This window comes from Monocercomonoides exilis (assembly GCF_001643675.1).
Source record: "Monocercomonoides exilis strain PA203 chromosome Unknown scaffold7-2047599, whole genome shotgun sequence".
NCBI lineage: Eukaryota > Preaxostyla > Oxymonadida > Polymastigidae > Monocercomonoides > Monocercomonoides exilis.
In genome coordinates, this window is record NW_027150552.1 from 311,986 (window position 1) to 332,815 (window position 20,830).

Sequence of the window (20,830 nt, forward strand, 5' to 3'; positions counted from 1 at the left end):
TATTTCTTTTTGATTTCTCGATCATTTAGCATATGTTGTAAAGTTGATAAAACAAAAAATACATAAAAAATTTTCAAATGAAAATCAAATTTACGAAATGAAATTAAGAGAAATAATTATAACAATAATCACCAGCCGTCTATTATATCTTCGTTCATATAATAATTCGTTCTAAGTTGTTTTTTTGAATGAGTTTTGCTCCTATTTGAAGCTGAATAAATATTACGTCCTGTTTGCTTATGTGTTTTGGATCTTTGCTCAAATGATTGCTCTTTGCTCGTGTATTTTTGACTTTCGGTTCTCGGCCCTTGTTCAGCACTCCTGTAATCTTCTGTGCCTTTCATCACTCTTCTCTCCATTTCCATCCTTCTTTCACTTTCCATTTCCTTTTCGATATCTCGCTCGCTTGTCATTTCCTCTTCATTCATCACTTCAGTCTCCCTCTCCCTCTGACTCTCTCTCTGTCTCTGTCTCTGTCTCCTCGCCATCCTCTGCTCCTCGTATTCCCTCTGCCTCTCCTTCTCCGCCTTCTTCCTTTCCCTCCTCTTGATCTCCATCATGTCAAGCACACGCTGTCCTTCCACTCCTCTCTGCGACCGAACTGTCACAACAAGCTCCTGCAGCCTCTTCGCCAGTTTGGAATCACTCTCCTTTCGCAGCTTCTTCGCAGGCGTTATTTTGTGCAGCGCACGTGTCGTGAGTGGAGACGCTTGTTTCGCCCTTCCTCTTTTGGTTCCTGTGGAAGAAGAAGAAGATGATGATGATGAAGGTCGTGTTCTCCTCCTCACTGAAGAGCGAGAAAATGCTGTCTTTGGCCTCTGTGAATTGGCATATCTCAGTCCTTCTTCTCTGTCGGCGTCTTGTTCAATCAGAAAGTGCCGCTGTGCCACTTCCAGTGCTTCTCCACCATCCACTCCATCACTTTCGCCTTCGCCAGGCAAAAGCAGTTTCCCACAGCTGACGCAATGCTGCGATGCTTCTCTGCTGCTGAATGGAGGGCTTTGAACAGAAGAGGATGCAAAGTTCAGGTCAGAAATGACAGCTGACGAGGAAGTGGAGAAAGAGGATGATGCGGAAGAAGAGGACGATGAGTCGACAGAAGTTCGTGAATTGATTGAAGAGAGTGAATGATGAGCAGACAGTTGGAGTTCTCCTGCTTTTTCGCTCTGAGGCATCATCGGGGCATAGCTGAGAAGGAGCATTGGAGGAGAAGAAGTGCGGCGATCTATTGAAGGCGTGTGATGATGAGAATGAGAATGATGATGATGACAGCAGGAATGATGCGAATGGCAATGATGTGGAGAATGGAAGTGATTATGATGCTTGTGATGATGATGATGATGATGTGGACAAAGCGAACGATGCTCATGCCTGAAGCTGTCAGATGATGAGCTGTCAGATGTTCTGTGCTTCTTTCTGTGGCGGGTTTTGGCTGACGTGACAGATGAAGATTGCGAAGAGCGTGTTGAAGTGGAAGAAGAAGAATTTGAAGAAGAATTTGAAGAAGAATTTGAAGAAGAGGTGGAAGAGGTAGAGGCAGAGGAAGAAGAAGAAGTGGAAGAAGAAGATGAAGATGAAGAATCATCATTTGATGATTCATCAGAACTTTTATCAGAACTGTCTTCTGTGCTCAAATCAGATGAATCTGATGGATTATCTTCGCTTTTAGTTGAAGATGTGCTCTTTGAAATGACACTTGAAGAATCTTCATCAGAATATTTTCTGGATTCCTCTTCTTTTTTGTGATCTTTCTTTTTCGTCTGTTTGCTTTCTTTTTCTTTCATTCCTTTTCTCTTCTCTCCTTCTGATTCTGACGAAGATTTTGCAGATTCTGTCTCGTGATGGATTGAGCTCTTCTCCTCAGAATCAACAGAATGAGAATTATTCTTTGAACTCGGGCTGAATTCTCTATTCTTAACTATTTCATTTGGCTCTTCATAGCTTTCTTTCATTTCTTTGAATGCATCTTTTGGGTTGTTATCCTTGTTTTTCATGAAATCTCCTTTTTTCATCGAGTAATTTGACCTGATGCGTTGTGCGCTGCGGCATGACGTTGAAGGGCGAATTCCGTAGCTGCTTTCCGGCCTTTGTGTTTTTCTCCCACTTGTTGTAGGACGACGCCTTTGGTTTATCTTTTGTAATTCATCCCAAGTTGTTGCTGTCACTGGCCTTTGTTTCATTGAGGAATAAGGCCTTGGGGCAGAATGCGGACGAGGAGGCAAAGTGCGCGATGTTGACGAACGTTGAGAAAAAGAGACAGAACGAGAAAGAATAATAGAATGCGCTTGAGGCTGAGAATCAGAATGCTGACGTGCAGAAGCCAATGGTGACGATGGTAAAGAAGATATTGAATGAGATTGAGGGTTGGAAATAGAAACTTGTGATATGTTGGAATCGGGAGGAATAGGTTCATTGTTGCTCACATCTCTAATGTTATCTTGAATGATTTGAGTGACTTTTTGCTCGAACGCATCAGGGGCATTATCATCTTGTTCGTCATCTGTTTGAATTAACGAATCAAGTTCATTATCGCTGTCCTCTGTTAAAAATTCATTTGCATCTGATTGTTCATCCTCAAAATTATCATCATCTGAAATTTTAAAATCTTCATTTGAATCATCTCCCTCATAAAAAGCACTCATATTATTGCTTAAAAGAAAAAACTTCTGCAATAAAAAAAAAGAAAATATGGAAACAGTTTTTTAAAATGCTTGAAATTATATCTCAATCGACAAATAGATAAAACAAACTTATTATATTCAAAGCCAAAAATTCGTTCAACCCCTAATACACTTTTCAATCATTGATCAAAAAGAAAAAAATGTCAATGGAAGAAGAGCCAGGGAAAGTAATGGAATTTCTTTTAAAGGTATGCTCTGTAACTTTTATGTTATAATTTTGAAATTGTTTCAAAAGGTTCTCGTTGTTGGAGACCAAGGAGTCGGAAAGACAAGTTTAGTCCAAAGATATGTGAATGGAATATTTGCTAGAGAGTATAAAGCAACTGTTGGCGTTGATTTTGCATATAGGCTGATTCAGGTCAGTCCAGATACCATTGTAAGATTACAACTGTGGGACATTGCAGGTCAAGAAAAATATGGACAACTTACTCGCGTTTGATGAAATTAAAAATGATAAGTGTTTTGTTATAAGCTTCTATTTATTTCTTTTTTAACATAGGTTTATTATAAAGAAGCTTTTGGAGCAATTATTGTTTATGACGTCTCGAGGCCAAGTACACTTGATAATGTTGTTGAATGGAAAAAAGACATCGATTCGAAAGTCAGACTTCCAGATCCGTATGAATCTCCAATACCTGTTATTCTTCTTGCAAATAAGGTTTGAGAAAGTTATTATATGAAAAGTTAAAATTTTGTTTGTTTTCTCATTCAAAAGTGTGATCTTGTCAAAAAGAAGCCTGACGCAACTAAAATGGACAAATTTTGCAGAGATAATACGATAGTGAAGTGGTTTGAGACGTCTGCACAGGATAATATTAATGTTGAAGAAGCAATTCACTTTTTGGTGAGGCTCATTTTGGAAACAGAGTGGCAGTCAGATACATCGAGTTCTGAAACCGATGGGCGTGTTGTTCAAATCACTGAAAATGATACTCCTCCTTCTAACTGTTCCTGCTAAGTACTTTACAATCTTTATGTTCTTTCTATAATATTATTTATTTAGCACTATTCTTCACTTCGAATTGCCAACTTTTTGAGAGATATGCGAATTTTTTTTTTCATTTGTGAAGTTGTAGTATTATGTTGTAAGTGAGAATCCATAATTTGCCATTTAATGCTACAATTTGTTCGTTTTTTTGCTTGTTTCTGTACTTTGTCCACACCGTCATCTGATTGCCATTTGAATTTACTATTTAAAGCTCAATCAACTTTGTATGTTTCATCATTGAAGATATTCACTCTCAAAAGCTTTCTAGTTTTCCTCTCTTTTAACAACTTTGATATGCTTTTAATATCTTTCATTAGTTAGAGAGTTCTTGCACAACAATCTCTTCATATAAATATTTTTTTTTTTTTTTCATGCGCTCTTTCCATTTCAAGAAGTTGTGGATGAAGAGTATTCATCCAAATATTTCTGTGTTTGAGTTATTCATTTTGTCTTCGTTTGTTGTGTTCTTTCATTTTATTTGATTTTTAAGCAGCACAGCTAAATGCAGAATGAGTGAAATTTTCTTTTTTAAACATCAATTCTCATCAAAAATAAAGAGAGAAAGAAAGAAAGAAAAATGAGAGCATGATTAAATATGATTTATGCATATTAAAAAGAGATTGTGTTTCATATTTATGAAGAAAATCAAAAGCAAAATGGCTGCAAAACAAAAAAAAACATGAGGAAGAAACTATTCATGTCACAGTGATAATGATAGCTGAGATAAAAGTTTGAATGGGGAATACATGAATCAAGATAACACTAATAAATGGAGAACAAAAGAATATTATTTGAATTATCTCAGAAAAAATAACATTAAATTTACATAAATAAAATAAAATAAAAATAAGGAAGAAAGTTGGATGGAATATGAATCATTCGAACAACGCAAAGGGAAAATTAGATAGAAAAAAGGTTTGATAAATTCGTTAAAAGCCGTCTGTTTTTGGTGAAAAGGTTGTTTACAAGTGAAAAAATGAATAATTGTAATGTCGTGTTAACTGAATAATATGTGTGCAAGTTGGTGAGCATATGTTGATAGTAGAATGTGATTGCAAAGAAGCATCTACATTAAGAAGTAATGAGAATAAGCAACAAAAAAGAATGTGGAAAATCTATATGGAAAATCCATAAAAACAGACTGTTCAATAGTGAAAGAAAATAAGATGCAAAAGGAGAAGTGAAAAACGAAGCAATGAACAAAAGAATTAATTGGGATTCGAAAAGGAAAGATTTGATAAGCAACATGCATAATTCAACTATTATGAATACAAGAACAGAAAGAAAGATGAAAAAGAAGATAAAAAAAGAAATACTGCAGAATTAAACTGGATGAGTTTAACTTATTGAGAAAGATGCGTTGGTGTAGTAGTACAACATCTGCTTTAACAGCAATCCATGCAACGTGACAATAAAAAGTGCATCTTGGATAAGTGTTTGGGTGTTATCAAATATCCACTAAATGATGAGGTTTCAAATAAGAAGAAAAAAGGAAATAAATAGAAAAGAATTGAAGAAAGAACAAAAACATACCCAATAAACGTAAAATAACTACTTATGCAAAATATAGTGGAGAAAAGAGAAGAAATGAAAAAAAGCAATAAAAGCTTCAAATATATCCATCATCAAAAGAACAGATTATCATCATTCAATTTGTAAATACTCAATTCCTCTGTCACAAATAATATTTGCCAAGCTTCAAGTATGTATTTCCTTTCTTTTTAATGAAATTTCAAAAAAGAATAGAAAATAATTCATAAAGCTCAGAAGAATCAAACAACAATGCAATTTATATGATTCAAAAAAATGTGCACCAATAGCAAGTATTATTATGATATATACAAAGCATTTCAAATTAGGTTTAAATAAATTAGGGGAAAAAAAAAACAAAATTTCACAATCAACATGTCAAAAAAATAAAATGTGTAAAATGAATAAGCAATAACATGTGAAGAAGAGAAGATGATGCATATTGAATCTTCGAAAGAATACATATTAAGCAATGAAAAGATGTGAAGAAACAAGTCCTTTGTTCGGTTATAGCAATCGTTAAACAATTGCCAAAGGATATCGAAAGGATCAATGAACAAACGCACAAAGAAATTGAAAAAGCAGCAAAAATCGATTCAAAGAAAAATAAAAACTGTCTGCACAAAATGACTCCAAGAAATAGAGCAATGTGCAAAACAAGTGTGAAATAAATGAAGCATAGTCAATGAATGTTCAATAACAATAATATTTGTTATAGAATTTGTAAGTACATGGATATAATCATTGTAAGCTTACATACAGACATTATGAAAGTTAATAGAAATTTTGGGGGGAAAAAAAATAAAATAATGGAATTCCAATATGAAAGTCACCTTCAACACCAAGCAAACAGCCATTTCCCTTCCATTGTCATTCCTGTTATACCACTACAAATGTGTCTGTCTGTGCTTTCCCAAAAGAGGAGAGCTGATCGGAGGCTTCATCGGAGATATTGGGGACTTTCTTCGTGTCGACTGAAATGTCCCCGAAGGTGAAGTTGGGGAGATATCAAAGACAGAAGAAGAGGAGGATGAGGAAGAGGAAGAAGAGGAGGAGGAGGAGGATGGAGCACCAACAGAAGAAAGAGAAGGAGAACTTCCAGGAAGCACAGGCAGTTTGACTTCTGCTGCTTGGTGTGGGCTGGTTATTCTGTTTGTGACTGTGCTTGTGATTGAAGAGGAACGCCCACGAGCATTCTGACTCTGTGTCTTCAGCTTAACACCAGAAGAAGAAGCAGAAGAGGAAGAGGAGGAGGAGGAGGAGGAGGAGGAGGAGGAAGAGGATGATGATGATGAATGAGGTGCAGCTGACGCATTTGATGTGCCTGTTGGAACGAGAGTGCTGAACTGTGATGTCAGAGGGACACAGTGAGTGATCGGGGCAATGCTGTTCAATGAGCTTCCTGTGTGTGCAACATTTGTATATCCAACTGTTGGTGAGGGAAAAGAGACAGACGATGATGAAGAAATAGAGGAAGATGATGATGATGAAGAAGAAGAAGAAGATGCAACGATTCCAGAGACAGAAGTGGCTGAGATGCTTTTCCTTGCAGCAGATTGAGCAGAGCGAACAGGTGCAAGAATTGTTGACTCCTTCCCCATTGTGGGTGAGTGTGGATGCAACACACCACTCCCACCACCACCAGCAGCAGTAGAAGAAGAAGCATTGATAGTTGATGAAGAAGAGGAGGAAGAAGAAGAAGATGATGATGATGATGATGATGATGACAAAGAGATCAATGGATTCACATAAGACGAGGCAAGAGATGTTGAGCTGTCAACCAGTGGGGGCAGATGAGCAGTCTTTTGAGGAATGTCCTTTGCGAGCGACGAAGACAGAGCAGACGAGCGAGGCGAGCTGGCAACGGCATTCCCGCCGAAGGAGACAGCACGTGAATGGGCAGCTGATCGGTCAGGCGAAGGGGAAGGGAAGTAATCAACAGCATTTGCAGCAAGAAGAGATGAGCCGGCTTCAGAGTTGGATCGTTCGTTTGGGAGAGCATTGGAGACAGCAGTCACTGGGGGTGCAAGTGGATACTCAACAGAGCTGCCGTGGTGGGTGTGGGAGATGAGAGAAGAAGAGGAAGAAGAAGAAGAAGAAGCAGGAGGATTGAGACAGCTGTTAGCGTTGTTGTGGAGAGAGGAGGAGGACAAGGGAGGTTTGTTTGGGGTGATGGGATGGAAGGGCGAATGAGGAGTGATCTTGTTCTCTGTTGTGTGTGTGTGTGTCTGATTGGAATGGGATGCTGATGATGTTGATGTTGATGTGTGTGGCTGGGCATTAGATGATGAAGAAGAGGATGAAGAAGAGGATGATGATGCTCCAACAGCAGATGTTGAACGGGCTGCACAAGAAGATCCAGAAGCAGCAGCAGCATTTGACGTTGATGTTAAAGAAGATGATGTTGTTGCAGGCGAATGAAGACGAGCAGAAGTCCCGTTGGATGAAGCAGAGCCGGGTGTGGTTGAGGAAGCAGCAGAAGTTGCATTGCTCGTGTGAGAAGACAGCGGATGAGCCGACTTCTGCTTGGGAGTGTGGAGTTCTTTGATCTTTCTGTAGTGCTCTGGGTGGAGTGCATACTCATTCGGAGTGAAGTTGAAGAGAGGGGGCATCGGCGTTCCGTCAGGCATCGTGTCGTTCTTCCCGTCGCGGAGGTCGGCAAAGAAAGGGTGGAGCATTGCTTCTCTCGCTGTGATGCGCTTCTGAGGGGAGAAACAGAGCATTTTGGAGACTAAGTCTATCGCCAGCTGGTCGGTGGCTGGATGAAAGAGCTGTTTTTGTTTTTTTTTTAATAAGAGGAAAATGAGTATGTTTGATTGAGGAGTGGAGAATAGGGACGAATGAAAAGGGTAAATAAATAAGCAAATAAATAATTAATTAATTATGAATTAGATGATCAATTGAAAAAAAAAAGTTAAATCAACAGAATAGTAATTTTTGAGTCAAACTTCATTTTGAATAAATATATTTGCAAAAAATTAAAACACTCAACTTTTTTCTTCTTTTTTTTTCTTTTTCTTTTTCTTCTTCTTCTTCAAACAAACCTTGGAGAATATCTTTGGCTTGACAGACGGGAGAGAGATGTCCATTGAAGAGGGCACCTTCATGTTGATCATCTGCTGAGGAGTGGGTGAGCCGAGGACTTTGATGATTTCGATCAGCTGGTCAACGTTGGTGTCGCCAGGAAAGATCGGAAAGCCCAACATCATCTCAGCCACCACACACCCAAACGACCAGATATCTGCAAAGGAACATTCGAGGATGATGATTAATATTGATTGCATTTTATTTTATTTTGTTGTTATTGTTATTGTATTCGTATGTTTAAATGTCAAAGAAGCGATAAACAGTTGGTGAGAGCAAAGAAGAATATATCAATACAAATGTATTTAAATATATAAGATGAGTAATATAATTAAATTACTGCAAATTTTGATAAAACAAGGCAAAAAGCAAACCAACTGCAGTATCATAATGAGTTGAGCCTAGCACGAGTTCAGGTGCCCTGTAATATCTGCTGCATATGTAAGACACAGACGCCTCTTCTGGCTTCAGAACTTTGGCGCTGAATAAAGACATGTGCACATCACAAACACATTTCTTGAATTGCTGGCATTTCTATACAAATCTTATTCAAACCTTCCGAAATCGCAAACTTTCACAACTCCTGTAGACGGATTAACAAGTATGTTTTCTTATTAAAAAATAATTTTTAAAAGCAATATTAAAATTATGTTCAAAGAAATGTAGCTTATGCAAAATCACACGAGGTTTGATGTCTCTGTGGCAAATTCCAAGTGAATGATAATATGCAGCTGCTCTCATTAATTGGTATGTGTATAACTGAAAATATAAGCATTAAATTGCAAATAATTATTTGTTCTTTTAAAATTCTAAACCTTGACAAAAAACGTAGGCATTGACTTTCGCTGTTTCACAAAAAACTGGCAAACACTATAAACAGTTTGTGGAATGTATTCCATAACAATATTCAGGTACGTCTTATCTGTCTAAAAAATTATTTTGAAATTTTATTTATTCAAATGATTTTCCGGAAATATTTTCTAGTAAAGTGCAAACTCTAGGATCTGCTTCGAAATAAAATGATTTCATTTTACAACAATTTGGATGGTCTAATAATCTTAAAACAGATAATTCCCGATTCTACTCGAAAAGCAATTAAATTAACATAAAATGTACATGTTTATTAGCACATTAAACCTTAAAATGTCTGTCTTGATGCACTCTTTTTACAGCAACAAGTTCGTTGGTTTCTTTCATAATTGCCTGCGTAACAACCCCAAAACTTCCGCTTCCAATACTTTTTTCTTGTATGAATCGCAACTGTGAGGGATTAAATTTTGATTCGGGTTCTTCATCATCTTATATTCACAAATTATTAACGAAAAATGTTGTAAAAGTTTCTCACAATTATTAAAAAGAGGCATACATCGATCAAGATTAGATAAAGCCTTTATGATTTGTTCAACATTATTTTTTGCGACCGGATCAATTTCTTGCTCGATATCAACTTCAAACGGTTCATTTGGAACAACAATGGCTAATGACATGATTGAAGGTGGCATTTTTGCTTTTAACGATGAAACTGATTGAACTTGTTGTTGAACTTGCTCGCTCATTCTGGATTACACTATTGTCACTTTTGGAACCAATTAAAAATGTTTGACAATCTGGAAATATTAACAAATATGGTTCATGGATCAAGAAATCTTTGCGAAATATAAATGTCGAAACCAAGCTGGTACGAGGATATAGAGGAACGATTGACTGTTCGAAATTATTTGCAGGCCGAGTTTATGGGTGAGCTTGCGGATTCCGGTTTGAATATCTTATATTTTTGCATATGTGATAAATTAAATATATAAAAGATTCTGCAACTGAAAATGCGTGGAAATATGCCGAAATGATCAAAAAATTGGAAAGGTTAGAGGAAGCATATGATGTTGCAGAAAGAGAACGGAGATCTTTAGCAGCTCGTGTAGATCTTTTGGAAAATGGACCGTTTGATATTATAGATTTTGATTTATTTTCACTTTTTTTGAAGTGATAATATTTATGATGCTCGCAAAGAAAGGGATGAATATAAAGAAAAAATATCTCATCTTGAGAAAGAACTCGGAACGGCAACAACAAAGCATTACATTGCACAGACATCTTTGAACAAACTCAAAGCTGATTATGATGCACTTCTGCTACAGTTTGTTAATAGTGTTGTTATTTTTTTTTTAATTCCTATTCCTCCAATTCTGTTTTTTTTAATTTTTTCAGATTCAATTTGCCCCAATTAACTTCAAAATCCTCCTTAACTTGATAAATTATTCAATAATTCCATGTTGCTCTTTCATTTTTCAATTTAGCATTTTTTAATGAAATTTATTGCGTGTTGTGAAATCAACTTATTCAATAAATATCATAAGTTACCGTTTACGGAAGCTCAGACCAAGTTTTACTGAATGTTTGTTTACAGTTTTTTGAGAGATCTGATTTTGTTTATCAATTCGTTTTTTGATCAATTTTTTTTTTCAAAGTTGCGCATTATGATTTTTTTTATTTTTTTTATTTTCAATTTTTGAGTTTTCGTTGGAATCAATGTTCTTTTTTGTTTAGGTTTTTTGTTGTTGTTGTTTTGTTTGTCTCTTTCTATCTGTCTGTCTGTCTGATTGATTGAAAAATCTACATGAATTAATCTGTGAAAAGACAATTTTCAATGGAAAATAAATTGTTTCATAAAGGCAATTATTTGAATGACAATTTTCTAGAAAACCACAATTCAAGTCGTGTGAATAAAAAACTTGTTTTTGAATTATAATTCAAAATTTTTTGTGAGCTCAAGTCAAAGAAATATAAAATACAAATTAAATTCACGAATTATCAAAAATTCATTTGAGTGTTTAATTATTTCTAAACGAACTTTCATCACTTTTGTAATCAAAATTTTTGTTGTAATTTTTATTTTTTGTTTAGTTTTATTTGTTTGAAATTATTTGTTTGAAAATATTTAATTGCAAGCTTTTATTTTTGATTATTCAGTGTGATTGATAAACACAAACATTTTCATAAACCCGGTTATTTTTTTTGTTCGTTGAAACAGAATAAATTCAACATTTAAATACAAAAAACAAACTTTAATATGTTTATTTTACAATTTTATGATAGTACAAGTATTTTTTGTTTTAATTTTTGTTTTTGATGAAGATCAAAGGAATTTCTAATTTATCTTCGATCATTTGTTTTGCTTATTTTTAACCAACTCTCTTTCTTTGTTTATTTTCAATTATAAGTTCAAGAAACATATCTAATGTTGTTTTTGTATTCGAAATGTTTCATGTTTTTATCTTTTTTACTGTTGTTTATTTCATTTCATCATTTTTAGAAAAAAAATATGAATACAATGAGTAAAAAATCCGGGACATGGAAAAAAACCCGGACTTTAAAAAAAAAAAAAAAAAAAAAGAACTATTAACTTCCATTAAAACATTAGCTTGTTCAAACAAAATATAGACCAATGAAACATTTGAAGTTGGAAGGTTTAAACTATTCAAAATATACAATATATTTCTTCTCTACAAGTGTTGTTCACTTGATAGAATGATTGGATAATAGTCTTTTTTTATTGTTGAAAATTCAAGATAAAATTTAGCAAATATATAGAAAAAAAATTATCATTCCATCACTTGAACTGCCTTTTGTTTGTTTGATTGAATAGCCTTTCAAACAATATTTTTTCCATTTTGATCATATTGATCATTCCCTTTTTTGAAATGGAAAAGAAATCAATTTCTTCGGAAGAGCTTCTTCGGATTGCTGCTCCAAGAGAATACCGCACAATCCATTCCAGATCGAGGAAAATTTTTGAAATCAAGAAAATATATCTATTGACAGTGAACGTTGCAGTCAAAGCAAAAGCAATAAAAAGGCAGGCTTGGTGCAGAGGCAAAACAGCTGAAAAGAAAAACAGAGATGTTGGAAAAGAAGGAAGACCATCTTTAATAAATTTTGAAAAACTGGAAAAAATAGAGAATCAGGTTTTGTCTTTGTTATCAGAAGGAGTTGTAGTTCGAATGAAGCACATACAGGAAATGGTTATCGTTTTGATTATATGAAAATTTTTTAATCTTTGTTTTTTTAGGCAATTAACATTTTTAATACGGAATCAACAAATGAAGAAGAAAACGAAAAACTCCATCCGATATTATCTCATTATTTAGTTCAAAGAAGCTCCATATTAAAGGAATCACTGGCAAGACTACTTGAAATTGACAAAATTCGGTCACAGAGCCCTGAAAGTGTGACTAATTGGTTTGAAGAAGTGAAAGAAATCGTAGAAGGAAACAATATCGAAGTTTCTTATATTTTTGATTTCGATGAATCTTTTGTTAAAATCGGAGAAAGTTCTGCGAAGTTGTTCACCTGTTTGAAGTACCACATCCCTTCTTCTCCTCCTGAGCCTCGAAAATCTTCAAACGCGACTTTATGAATTTGCATGTGCTCCGATGGTTCTCATCTTCCTCATTTATTGCATTTTTCAAAAAAGAAAATACCAGAAGAATTTTCTAATTTAAAATTTTTTGATGTTAACAATATTCCTGTACCTTCAGGATGGATAACCACTGAAATTTATGAAATCATCATGCTTCAAAATTGGATTACTCTCATTCATAAAAAAAAACCAATCGACATCTTCGAAAAAGGCTCTCCATCTTCTTGATTACCATACGAACCATACATGCTCAGATGTCATTCGTGAAGCAGAAAAAAGTGGAATCTTCATTAAAAAATTCCCTCCAAACATGACACATATCCAACAACCATGCGATAACGTAATTTTCTCCAGATTGAAAAGAACATTATTCAATAATTTCAATGTTCCAATCGATGATTCATCTTCTTCATATGGAAAGGCACTTGCTGAGGTCTTCCCAGAGGCAATCGCTGCAGCGACAGCTCCATCGGTTATCAAAACTGCTTTTCTGAATACAGGAATCTGGACACTATTAGCTTCTCAAGTTCCATCAAAAATAAGTGGATCACCGTCAAAATCTTCTTCCATAACTTCTTCAGATGAAGCAAAAAAGGAACTATTTGATTCTTTTACACTAAAACGGAAAATAAAAACATCAAGAAAGTATGAAATGGATATTATAAACGATGAAAAACATAGCATTGATGGATGCACACAAATAGAAGATAATTAATTCAATGACGAAGATCACCACACAAATTCTGACAGTAGAAATTCTACCAAAAGAATCATCAGAACAAGAAAGAAAAAAATTGACAGCAACTTTACATATGAAGATGACGAAGATTACGAAAAAGATGAATGGAAAAGAAAGCAAAAGGAAAGCGCAGAAGAGGCGACTCAACCTGAAAGCAAAAAATTTTTAATACAGCATGATGATAACGAATAGATGGAAATATTAATAAGTATATTTCATAATTCTTTTTGTTGAAAATCACATCCAATTTTTTGCCCAACTTTTTTGTATATAAAGCTGGAATTTAATTGTTTGTCTTGTATTGAATGTTTGATGTAATAATTTCTTTTATTCTTTATCACTGAATTCAGAAAAGACAAAGGATGGAAAAAACTGAGCATCTGATTGGAAGAAACTTCTGTTGCGTCTGTATCAACTTTCATTTTTTCAAAAAAAATATCACATCAACAATTTTGACAATTTGAGTAATACCATTACACATTAACGTCTATGAATTCGTTGAAAAAATACAAAAATTGTTTTTTAATACAATTCTCAATTCTAAAAAATCTCCAAATGTTCATTAATTTCTGAATAAAACATAAAACATATCGGTCAATTGAACATATTTGAATGAAACAAAATGCAGTTGCAATATTCAAACAGTCTGAGTTTTTTACCATGTCCCGGGTTTTTAACTCATAGTAAATGAATATTTTTGAATAAACATTGGTGACAAAATTTATAATTGTAAAACTTCAAAAAAAATTTTCTGTTTGAAATTGTCATTTTTTGTTTTCTTTTATATACGCCAAATTGTTGTATCTCCTTTCTGCACAATCCCAATAGGTGGACATAACCATAAATAGTAATTTTTTCGGCAATTATTTTCTTAAAAAAACCCCTAAAAATCAAAATAAGCCAAATGAAACAGCTTTATATTAACATGAACAAATATTCTTGTTCTTAAATTGCACTTTTATCAACTCAAACTCCAAGATATTTTCATTATAAAGATCACTTAATTGAAAAGCATCAAAAAATACTTAACAAAATAATTATAAGAGCTACATGCAACATGTAAAGCAGTTTATAAACAAATTATTAATACATCATTTTTTTGATTTTCATAGAAAAATATATTTATTGAGGGTTCTGTCCACCTATTGGGAAAGAACCCTCCTTTCAATGTGAGTTTTTCATGAATTTAATTACAAATTTCTTTTTTTTATCTATTATCATGATTATTTGCTTTTTATTATAAATAAATCAACAAAGAAACATTTCCTTTGAAGAAAAGACACACCGAATAAGTTATGATTTCATAAGCACTCGCCCATGTTTGAAATGCAAAACAATATGATACATGCAATGGAAATTGTTTAACAATTCATCGGTATTCTTAATTATTTGTCAATAATATTAAATTCAAACAAAACTGAGCTTATTTGTCACTTTCAAAAAAAAGATGCGTGCTTTTAAAGCAACAACATTTCTCAAAGTTTCAACAGGCGCAATCTTAACATTTTCATTTTTAATTAATTGTGGATTTCCATAAAAATTGAATAAAGATTTGGTTAAATTAAATTTTAAAAATTTTCTAATTTTTTGTCAAAAATGATAAAATGCAAAAAGCACATGAAAATTTTTGAAAAAATGAAAAACATTTAGATTTTTAAAAGGTCAATATGTATGTTTCATGTCATTGCACCTAAAAACTGACAGAAAAAGAGAGTTAGTTAAAAAGGTGTAAAACAAATAATCAAAAATAAATTAGTTCGCAATGGAGCGAATCAACAAACGCAAGGAGCAGGTTTGCTCCTCGATAATGAGTATTAATAAAATTTATGGGTGGTTTTAGATCAAACTTCGCCTACAATTTAACTTCTCTTCATACCATTGTCCGCAATTTAAATGACGCAAGATACTGCTTGAGTACCAAATAGCGACGGCGAAGACAGAAGAAATGATTTGATTTACAGGCTTTCAAGGGTAGAAGATATGATTGAAGAAATTACAAGAAGCCAAACACCAGCAATGCAGTCGGGAGCTATGGAGTTGCTGCCAACGAGGAAAGTGAAGAGGGAACGAGCTAGGAGAAGAAGCAGATCGAGATCGAGCGAGTCGGAGTCGGATGTTAACTTCTGTGATCTGATCGCGAAGCGGAAACAAGGAAAGCGGGAGAGATTGCGTCGTTTAGTTAGCCGCACGAGGAGACGGGAATATGAAGAGGATAGCGACTGGGATTCTGAACAGCTGGGAGCGCTGGAAGAGAAAGAAGGAACAGAAGATTTTACAAGATTTTTTCCCAGGGAGTGGTTGACACCCCGGAGGCAAGCGAGCGAGTTGAGGAAATTCATGGAGTTCCGTAAGGTCTGATCAATCAGAATAAATAAGGACATCTTAAACACATTTATTCCAGTTAGCGAAAAGGGTATATTTTTCGGACAAACAGACTTTGGTTTGAACGCGCTGGCAGGCACAGCCATAACAGCGAAGTGTAGAAGAGACTCACCAGAAGCGAGCTAAGAAATTGAACTCCTCCTGCCGGACCTGGATTTGGGCTTTGAAGCAGCAAAAGCAATTGCATCACATTCAGTGAAGGAATTGGAGAAGGCGCACCTCACGGAAGAGGAGAAGGAACGACCGAGAGGATTGTTTTGCGCCCATGCGTTGATCACCGACTGTGTCAGTCGTATAAACCTTTTGAAGGTTGAACCCCAGGCGAACTGGGTGAGCGCGAAAGGGTTTCTCGAAGTTGGACTGACCAAGGACGTGCCAGAGAATCTGAGAAAGTTAGTTGAGAGCTCCAGTTTTTTTTAAACAGAGGGAAATGCAACAGGATACTGTGCATCTCCCGATTCCTCAGCAGTGTTCAGACTCATCTCGACCAGGAGTGTGTTCCTAATAAGGAACAGTACGGGCAGGAATTCCCAGGGCTTTGCATACAGACAGCTCCAAAAACGTGGCTTCGATGGGAGTTTCACAGATTTCAGTGGAAAGAAGAGAACGCGCCAGTTTCAGGCACAGTTTGTTCCAACCATCACAGGAAGGCCAGACCTTATCACTGGACCATTTCCCCCAGCTCCCTCAAGGATACCAGAGGGACAGCTGTGTAATCAACAATCGGAGCCAACAAGAAGTTGTGAGAGTGGAGAGAGAAGAGAGAGACATGCTTTGCTGCGAGACAAAGATAAACAGAAGATTAACGAGTTTCGAAGAACCAGCGATTCGACAAGAAGAATCTCACAATCGAGAGATGGATAAAAAAATAAAGTCCGCGTGATATCTTGAGAATATCGGAAATGCGATTGCCACACTAGATCGCGAGAAGACAATAGGATAAGAAACCTCGGAAGATCGCGATATAAAAATTCGGAAAGAGAGAACAGAAGAATACTCCGTATATCTCCACAAGACAGGACAAAAGAGCGATCGAAGATTCGAGAAGGAAGAAATGAAGGGAGCCTTGAGAGCATCTGGGACTTTTACCGGGTTCCCAGTTGGGAGCGCCCTGGAGGTGAGCTCGAAGACAGCTATTGCAGAAACTCTCAAAGGGGAAGAGGATACACAGATGCAGCCTGGCAACAAGAAGCTAGGAGTGAACAGGAGTACAGCGAGTGGATCACTGAAGGAGCCATTTCCGAGGAGACTGGTGAACAGGCTGAGCTAGTGGAAGAAAATTGGGGGAGACAAGTTAGTGAGCCGTGAAATAAGAGCTCGATGGAAAAGTTCCCAGTCCCTAATTTCACTCGAGAAGAGAAGAAACAGACAAGAGTTTTGGTTAACAACAGAGATGATGAACAATTATTTATCCCTCTTGGAGGAGGAATTGAAGGACGGAGGAGTGAAGCCCATACTGGAGTCGGAGGTGAAGTGGCTCAACCCGACATTCATGGTGATAAAGTAAGACGGTAATTGGAGAAAGATACTTGATTGCAGGACGCGAAACGAAGAAGGATTGGGAAAACACTTCAAGATGGATTCCCAGGAGATAGTGGTGGAACTCCTGGAGGAGAACGATTGGATGACCACTCTGGACATATCGAGTGCTTATCAACATGTCAAAGTGGACGAGCAATTCAGTCCCTATCTGTGCTTCAGCTTTCAAAGTCAATGCTACGCTTACGTTGGGATGCCCTTTGGAGCAAAAGACGCGCCCAGAGTTTTTACGAAGATAATGAGACGGGCGGAGTCATATATCAGGAAACAGTGGAAGGAAAAGCTTGTAATATATCTGGACTACATTCTCCTCATGCACCTAGACAGTGATGTGTTAAGATTGATCTCACAGAAGATAGCCCAGTTCCTGAGGAATCTGGGCTGGATACTGTCGGAGGAAAAACTGAAGTTGGAACCCGCAAGGAGCGTGGAGTTTCTGGGATGGTTGTGGAACTCAGAGGAGATGGAAGTAACGCTCCAAGAAAGGAAGAGAGTGCTGCTCCTGGAGGATGTGCGAACCTGGATAATACTGGCAAAGAAGAGAAAGAGACAGAAGATGAGAGACCTGGCAGCACTCCTCGGGAGGCTGAATTTTGTGAGGTTACAACACCCACCAGCGAGCTTGTGGATGAAACGCATGCAACATGTGCTGAGGCAGGCGATAGGCCGCGGTGGCTGGAAGGGAACTGTGATAGCCAACGCAATGATTCTGGGAGAATGATCACACTGGAGAAAGAAACAACAAGAAAACAGGCCAAGGAGTCTGAAGAGAAGGAACAGACCGGCGGTACTAACGACGGACGCTTCAGAGCTAGGATGGGGTGCAGTATTAACAATACTGAGGGAGAACGATGAGGAGAAGATATATGTCCACGGGAATTGGACCCTCCAGGAGAGTGCGTTAGCGATAAACGAAAAGGAGTCCAGAGCAGTGTTGAGGACACCAGAAAGAAAGGGAGCATGGCTGGAACAACAAAAGATAGACCATATTCGTCTGAGGACAGACAACATGTCCACGAGATGGACAATACAGAAGAAGAGGGGAGCGCCATCGCTCATTCCAACACTGAGAGCATTGGAGAAGAAACTGAACAGCCAGGGCATAACAATATAGACGGAACATCTCCCTGTAGAACAGAACACGGAAGCAGATGCACTCAGCCGGATGGCGAAAAAGCCGGATTATGCACTGAAGGGTAAGAAAGTCGCAGAGATAGTACAAACAATCGCACCGAGAATACCAGATACAATTTTAGAACAGATTGCGCTGGTGCCCTGCGGAAGTACTTGAGACTATCCTCTCTGAGAAGGAGGAGAGAGAGAGAAACACTAGAAGACGACATAGTGCTAGTCCATCCGTTCCTGAGAAATATTGGACGGGTGTTAAAAGTGAAGATGAAGGAAGCCCAGAGGGAACTAACGATTCTGATTCTGCCAGCCTGGCAGGGGCAGACCTGGACCCCGTGACTGCAGCCTGGGCATACAACAAAGACCCTGGGGACCTTTCAGGAGTGCATGACACTAGGAGCGAAGATGAGAAGGGAAGGCTGGATGTTACCCCTAGGAGAGGTGATATGCGTCACACTGGAGAGGAAAATATCCCAGGAAGGGATTTCTTCCTCACATGGGGAGAATACGTTGGAGCAAGAGATATAGCAGCAGCAATACTAAGAAACCAAAAGGGCGAAAGAGACACATGGAGATCGCTGCGAAGATTTAAGCAATTTCTTGATAGAGAGAGCATGGATGATACTGACCCCCTCACGACTAAAGATGCCAAATGGATCATGGCAGAGTTAGCCGAAAAGCTTTCAAATACTAACCTGTCTGGTAAAGTGATTTATCAGACGGTAAGAAAAGAACTCAATTTTATTAATTTTTTTGTGAGACGAAAATTGATGTGAAGGATATTGATATATTTTAAAACTTACGTGGGAGAGAAGCCGAGAAAGGGAAAGTGATACAAATCAATGTGGGACTTAACAATCATCACGAAATGAGCTGAAAGCACCTTCAACGTAAAAGATATACGGACACTCCAGAGGAGAGCCCTCATCTTCACTATGATTTTCGGTGCTTAAAGTCCAGCAGAGCTGGAGAGAATGAGAAGCGATACAACTTTATTTACGGACGAGTTTGTCCAGACACAAGTGCAAACACAAATATCAGGGGGAGAGGCTGTTAAGGTTGTCATAAATATACATCCAAACCCACGAATAGATGCTATTGCAGTGCTCCAACGTTGGATGGACTATACTAAGACGACTTTTAAAGATGAACATGCGTTGTACGATATAGAAGGGAATAGAGCCGCCAACCTTCAGAAGATTAAAGAAGAACTAACGGCTATTTTGAGAGAGAACGAAACACCTGAAACTTTCACTGCGTGCTCTATAAGACACGCAGTGATTACACATTTAGCAAGACAAGAAAAAGCAGACTGGAAGGTGATCAATGCAAATGCGAGATGTGCGCCGGGTTCGAGAGTGGCTCAGGAGTATTACACCGTGCTACCAGTTCAAGACACGAGATGGATCCTGGAGACAATCGGTGGATCAGTACTCCAGAGGGGAGAAGATTCAAGTCAGATAAGAGTGGAGATACGAAGGAAGGGATGCTGGAGAAAGTAGATGCAGAGATGAAATATCACACCGATGAATTACCCTAATCGGGATCTGAAGAAGGGAAGAAACTTACGAGAAAGCGATCAAGAGGAAGAAAGAAGCTGCCGAATGGAGAAGTGAGAAGAGGTGAAATGGCTCAGTCACGAAACTCAGCATCCCGACAACCGAGTCGCCAGAAGACACCCTCCATAATCCCCAAAAGCATTTGTGAGCTGACTGGAGTGAGGGACGCAATTCCGCTGAAGAGGAGGGGAAAAGATCGGAAGAGGCGTAGCGGAAGAAGTTTTGGACAGATAGGTAATGACACTGAAGAGGCAAGGGCCAAATCTATGTCGCCTCAAAGATATCCCAAGAGGGAGCGGCTTTAGAGCAGGAGGTCCGCACCACTGCACGCACGCTCTCAACTCATCCGCCGCACTCGAGCGTGTTAGAAAAGGGGTTTTAGATCACACATACAGAGATAAAAGGGGTTTAGAGACTCATTATCGAGGAGCAAACCTGCTCCTTGCGTTTGTTGATTCGCTCTATTGCGAATTAATAAAAACGCAGTGAGACAGGTTTGCTCCGAGATAATAAGAATGCGGATGGAGAGACGATAGGCGGAGTGGTGCGAGGTGGAGCCAGAAGTGTGGAGGGAGATGGCTAGAAAAAAGGGCGAGATATTGAAAGAGAGAAAAGGAGATCAAACGCCCGAAGTGATTAGTGTACGCCGAGAGCCTGGAAAGATACAAATAGAACGAACAAACAAGTTTAATCAAAAAGCTTTCTCCTCAACATGATTACGATAGTGTTTAACACAGAAGAGTCAGGTCGGTCCATACAGTGCACGATGATAGGGTTTGCTCT

At 37.4% G+C, this 20,830-nt stretch overlaps 7 protein-coding genes across 7 annotated transcripts; 5 read left to right on the plus strand and 2 right to left on the minus strand.

Moving 5' to 3' along the window:
* Positions 1-2: 2 nt before the first annotated feature.
* On the minus strand, positions 3-2,690 carry MONOS_739 (uncharacterized protein). The gene has a single exon (XM_067877709.1). The coding sequence runs from the start codon at positions 2,640-2,642 to the stop codon at positions 129-131; it is 2,514 nt and encodes an 837-aa protein (XP_067733266.1). The 5' UTR covers positions 2,643-2,690; the 3' UTR covers positions 3-128.
* Positions 2,691-2,791: 101 nt separating this feature from the next.
* On the plus strand, positions 2,792-4,182 carry MONOS_738 (Rab32A4). Its single transcript, XM_067877698.1, has 4 exons — positions 2,792-2,869; positions 2,917-3,114; positions 3,181-3,339; positions 3,397-4,182. Exons 1-4 carry the CDS (start codon positions 2,822-2,824, stop codon positions 3,637-3,639), a joined length of 648 nt encoding a protein of 215 aa, XP_067733267.1. The 5' UTR covers positions 2,792-2,821; the 3' UTR covers positions 3,640-4,182.
* Positions 4,183-6,086: 1,904 nt separating this feature from the next.
* On the minus strand, positions 6,087-9,839 carry MONOS_737 (putative glycogen synthase kinase 3; the record flags this gene model as incomplete). Its single annotated transcript, XM_067877688.1, has 9 exons — positions 6,087-7,970; positions 8,244-8,440; positions 8,658-8,764; positions 8,839-8,893; positions 8,967-9,042; positions 9,099-9,209; positions 9,280-9,363; positions 9,421-9,581; positions 9,650-9,839. 9 exons carry the CDS (start codon positions 9,837-9,839, stop codon positions 6,087-6,089), a joined length of 2,865 nt encoding a protein of 954 aa, XP_067733268.1.
* Positions 9,840-9,915: 76 nt separating this feature from the next.
* MONOS_736 (uncharacterized protein) lies at positions 9,916-11,300 on the plus strand. Its single transcript, XM_067877677.1, has 4 exons — positions 9,916-10,038; positions 10,089-10,221; positions 10,265-10,417; positions 10,489-11,300. The coding sequence occupies exons 1-4, from the start codon at positions 9,945-9,947 to the stop codon at positions 10,529-10,531; spliced, it is 423 nt and encodes a 140-aa protein (XP_067733269.1). The 5' UTR covers positions 9,916-9,944; the 3' UTR covers positions 10,532-11,300.
* A 4,119-nt stretch (positions 11,301-15,419) lies between these two features.
* Positions 15,420-15,797, plus strand: MONOS_735 (uncharacterized protein; the record flags this gene model as incomplete). The annotated part of the gene is made up of 1 exon (XM_067877666.1): positions 15,420-15,797. The coding sequence occupies one exon, from the start codon at positions 15,420-15,422 to the stop codon at positions 15,795-15,797; it is 378 nt and encodes a 125-aa protein (XP_067733270.1).
* Positions 15,798-17,397: 1,600 nt separating this feature from the next.
* On the plus strand, positions 17,398-19,990 carry MONOS_734 (uncharacterized protein; the record flags this gene model as incomplete). The annotated part of the gene is made up of 5 exons (XM_067877655.1): positions 17,398-17,583; positions 17,700-18,186; positions 18,253-18,556; positions 18,622-19,185; positions 19,444-19,990. 5 exons carry the CDS (start codon positions 17,398-17,400, stop codon positions 19,988-19,990), a joined length of 2,088 nt encoding a protein of 695 aa, XP_067733271.1.
* A 294-nt stretch (positions 19,991-20,284) lies between these two features.
* Positions 20,285-20,630, plus strand: MONOS_733 (uncharacterized protein; the record flags this gene model as incomplete). Its single annotated transcript, XM_067877644.1, has 2 exons — positions 20,285-20,493; positions 20,534-20,630. The coding sequence occupies 2 exons, from the start codon at positions 20,285-20,287 to the stop codon at positions 20,628-20,630; spliced, it is 306 nt and encodes a 101-aa protein (XP_067733272.1).
* Positions 20,631-20,830: the final 200 nt, after the last annotated feature.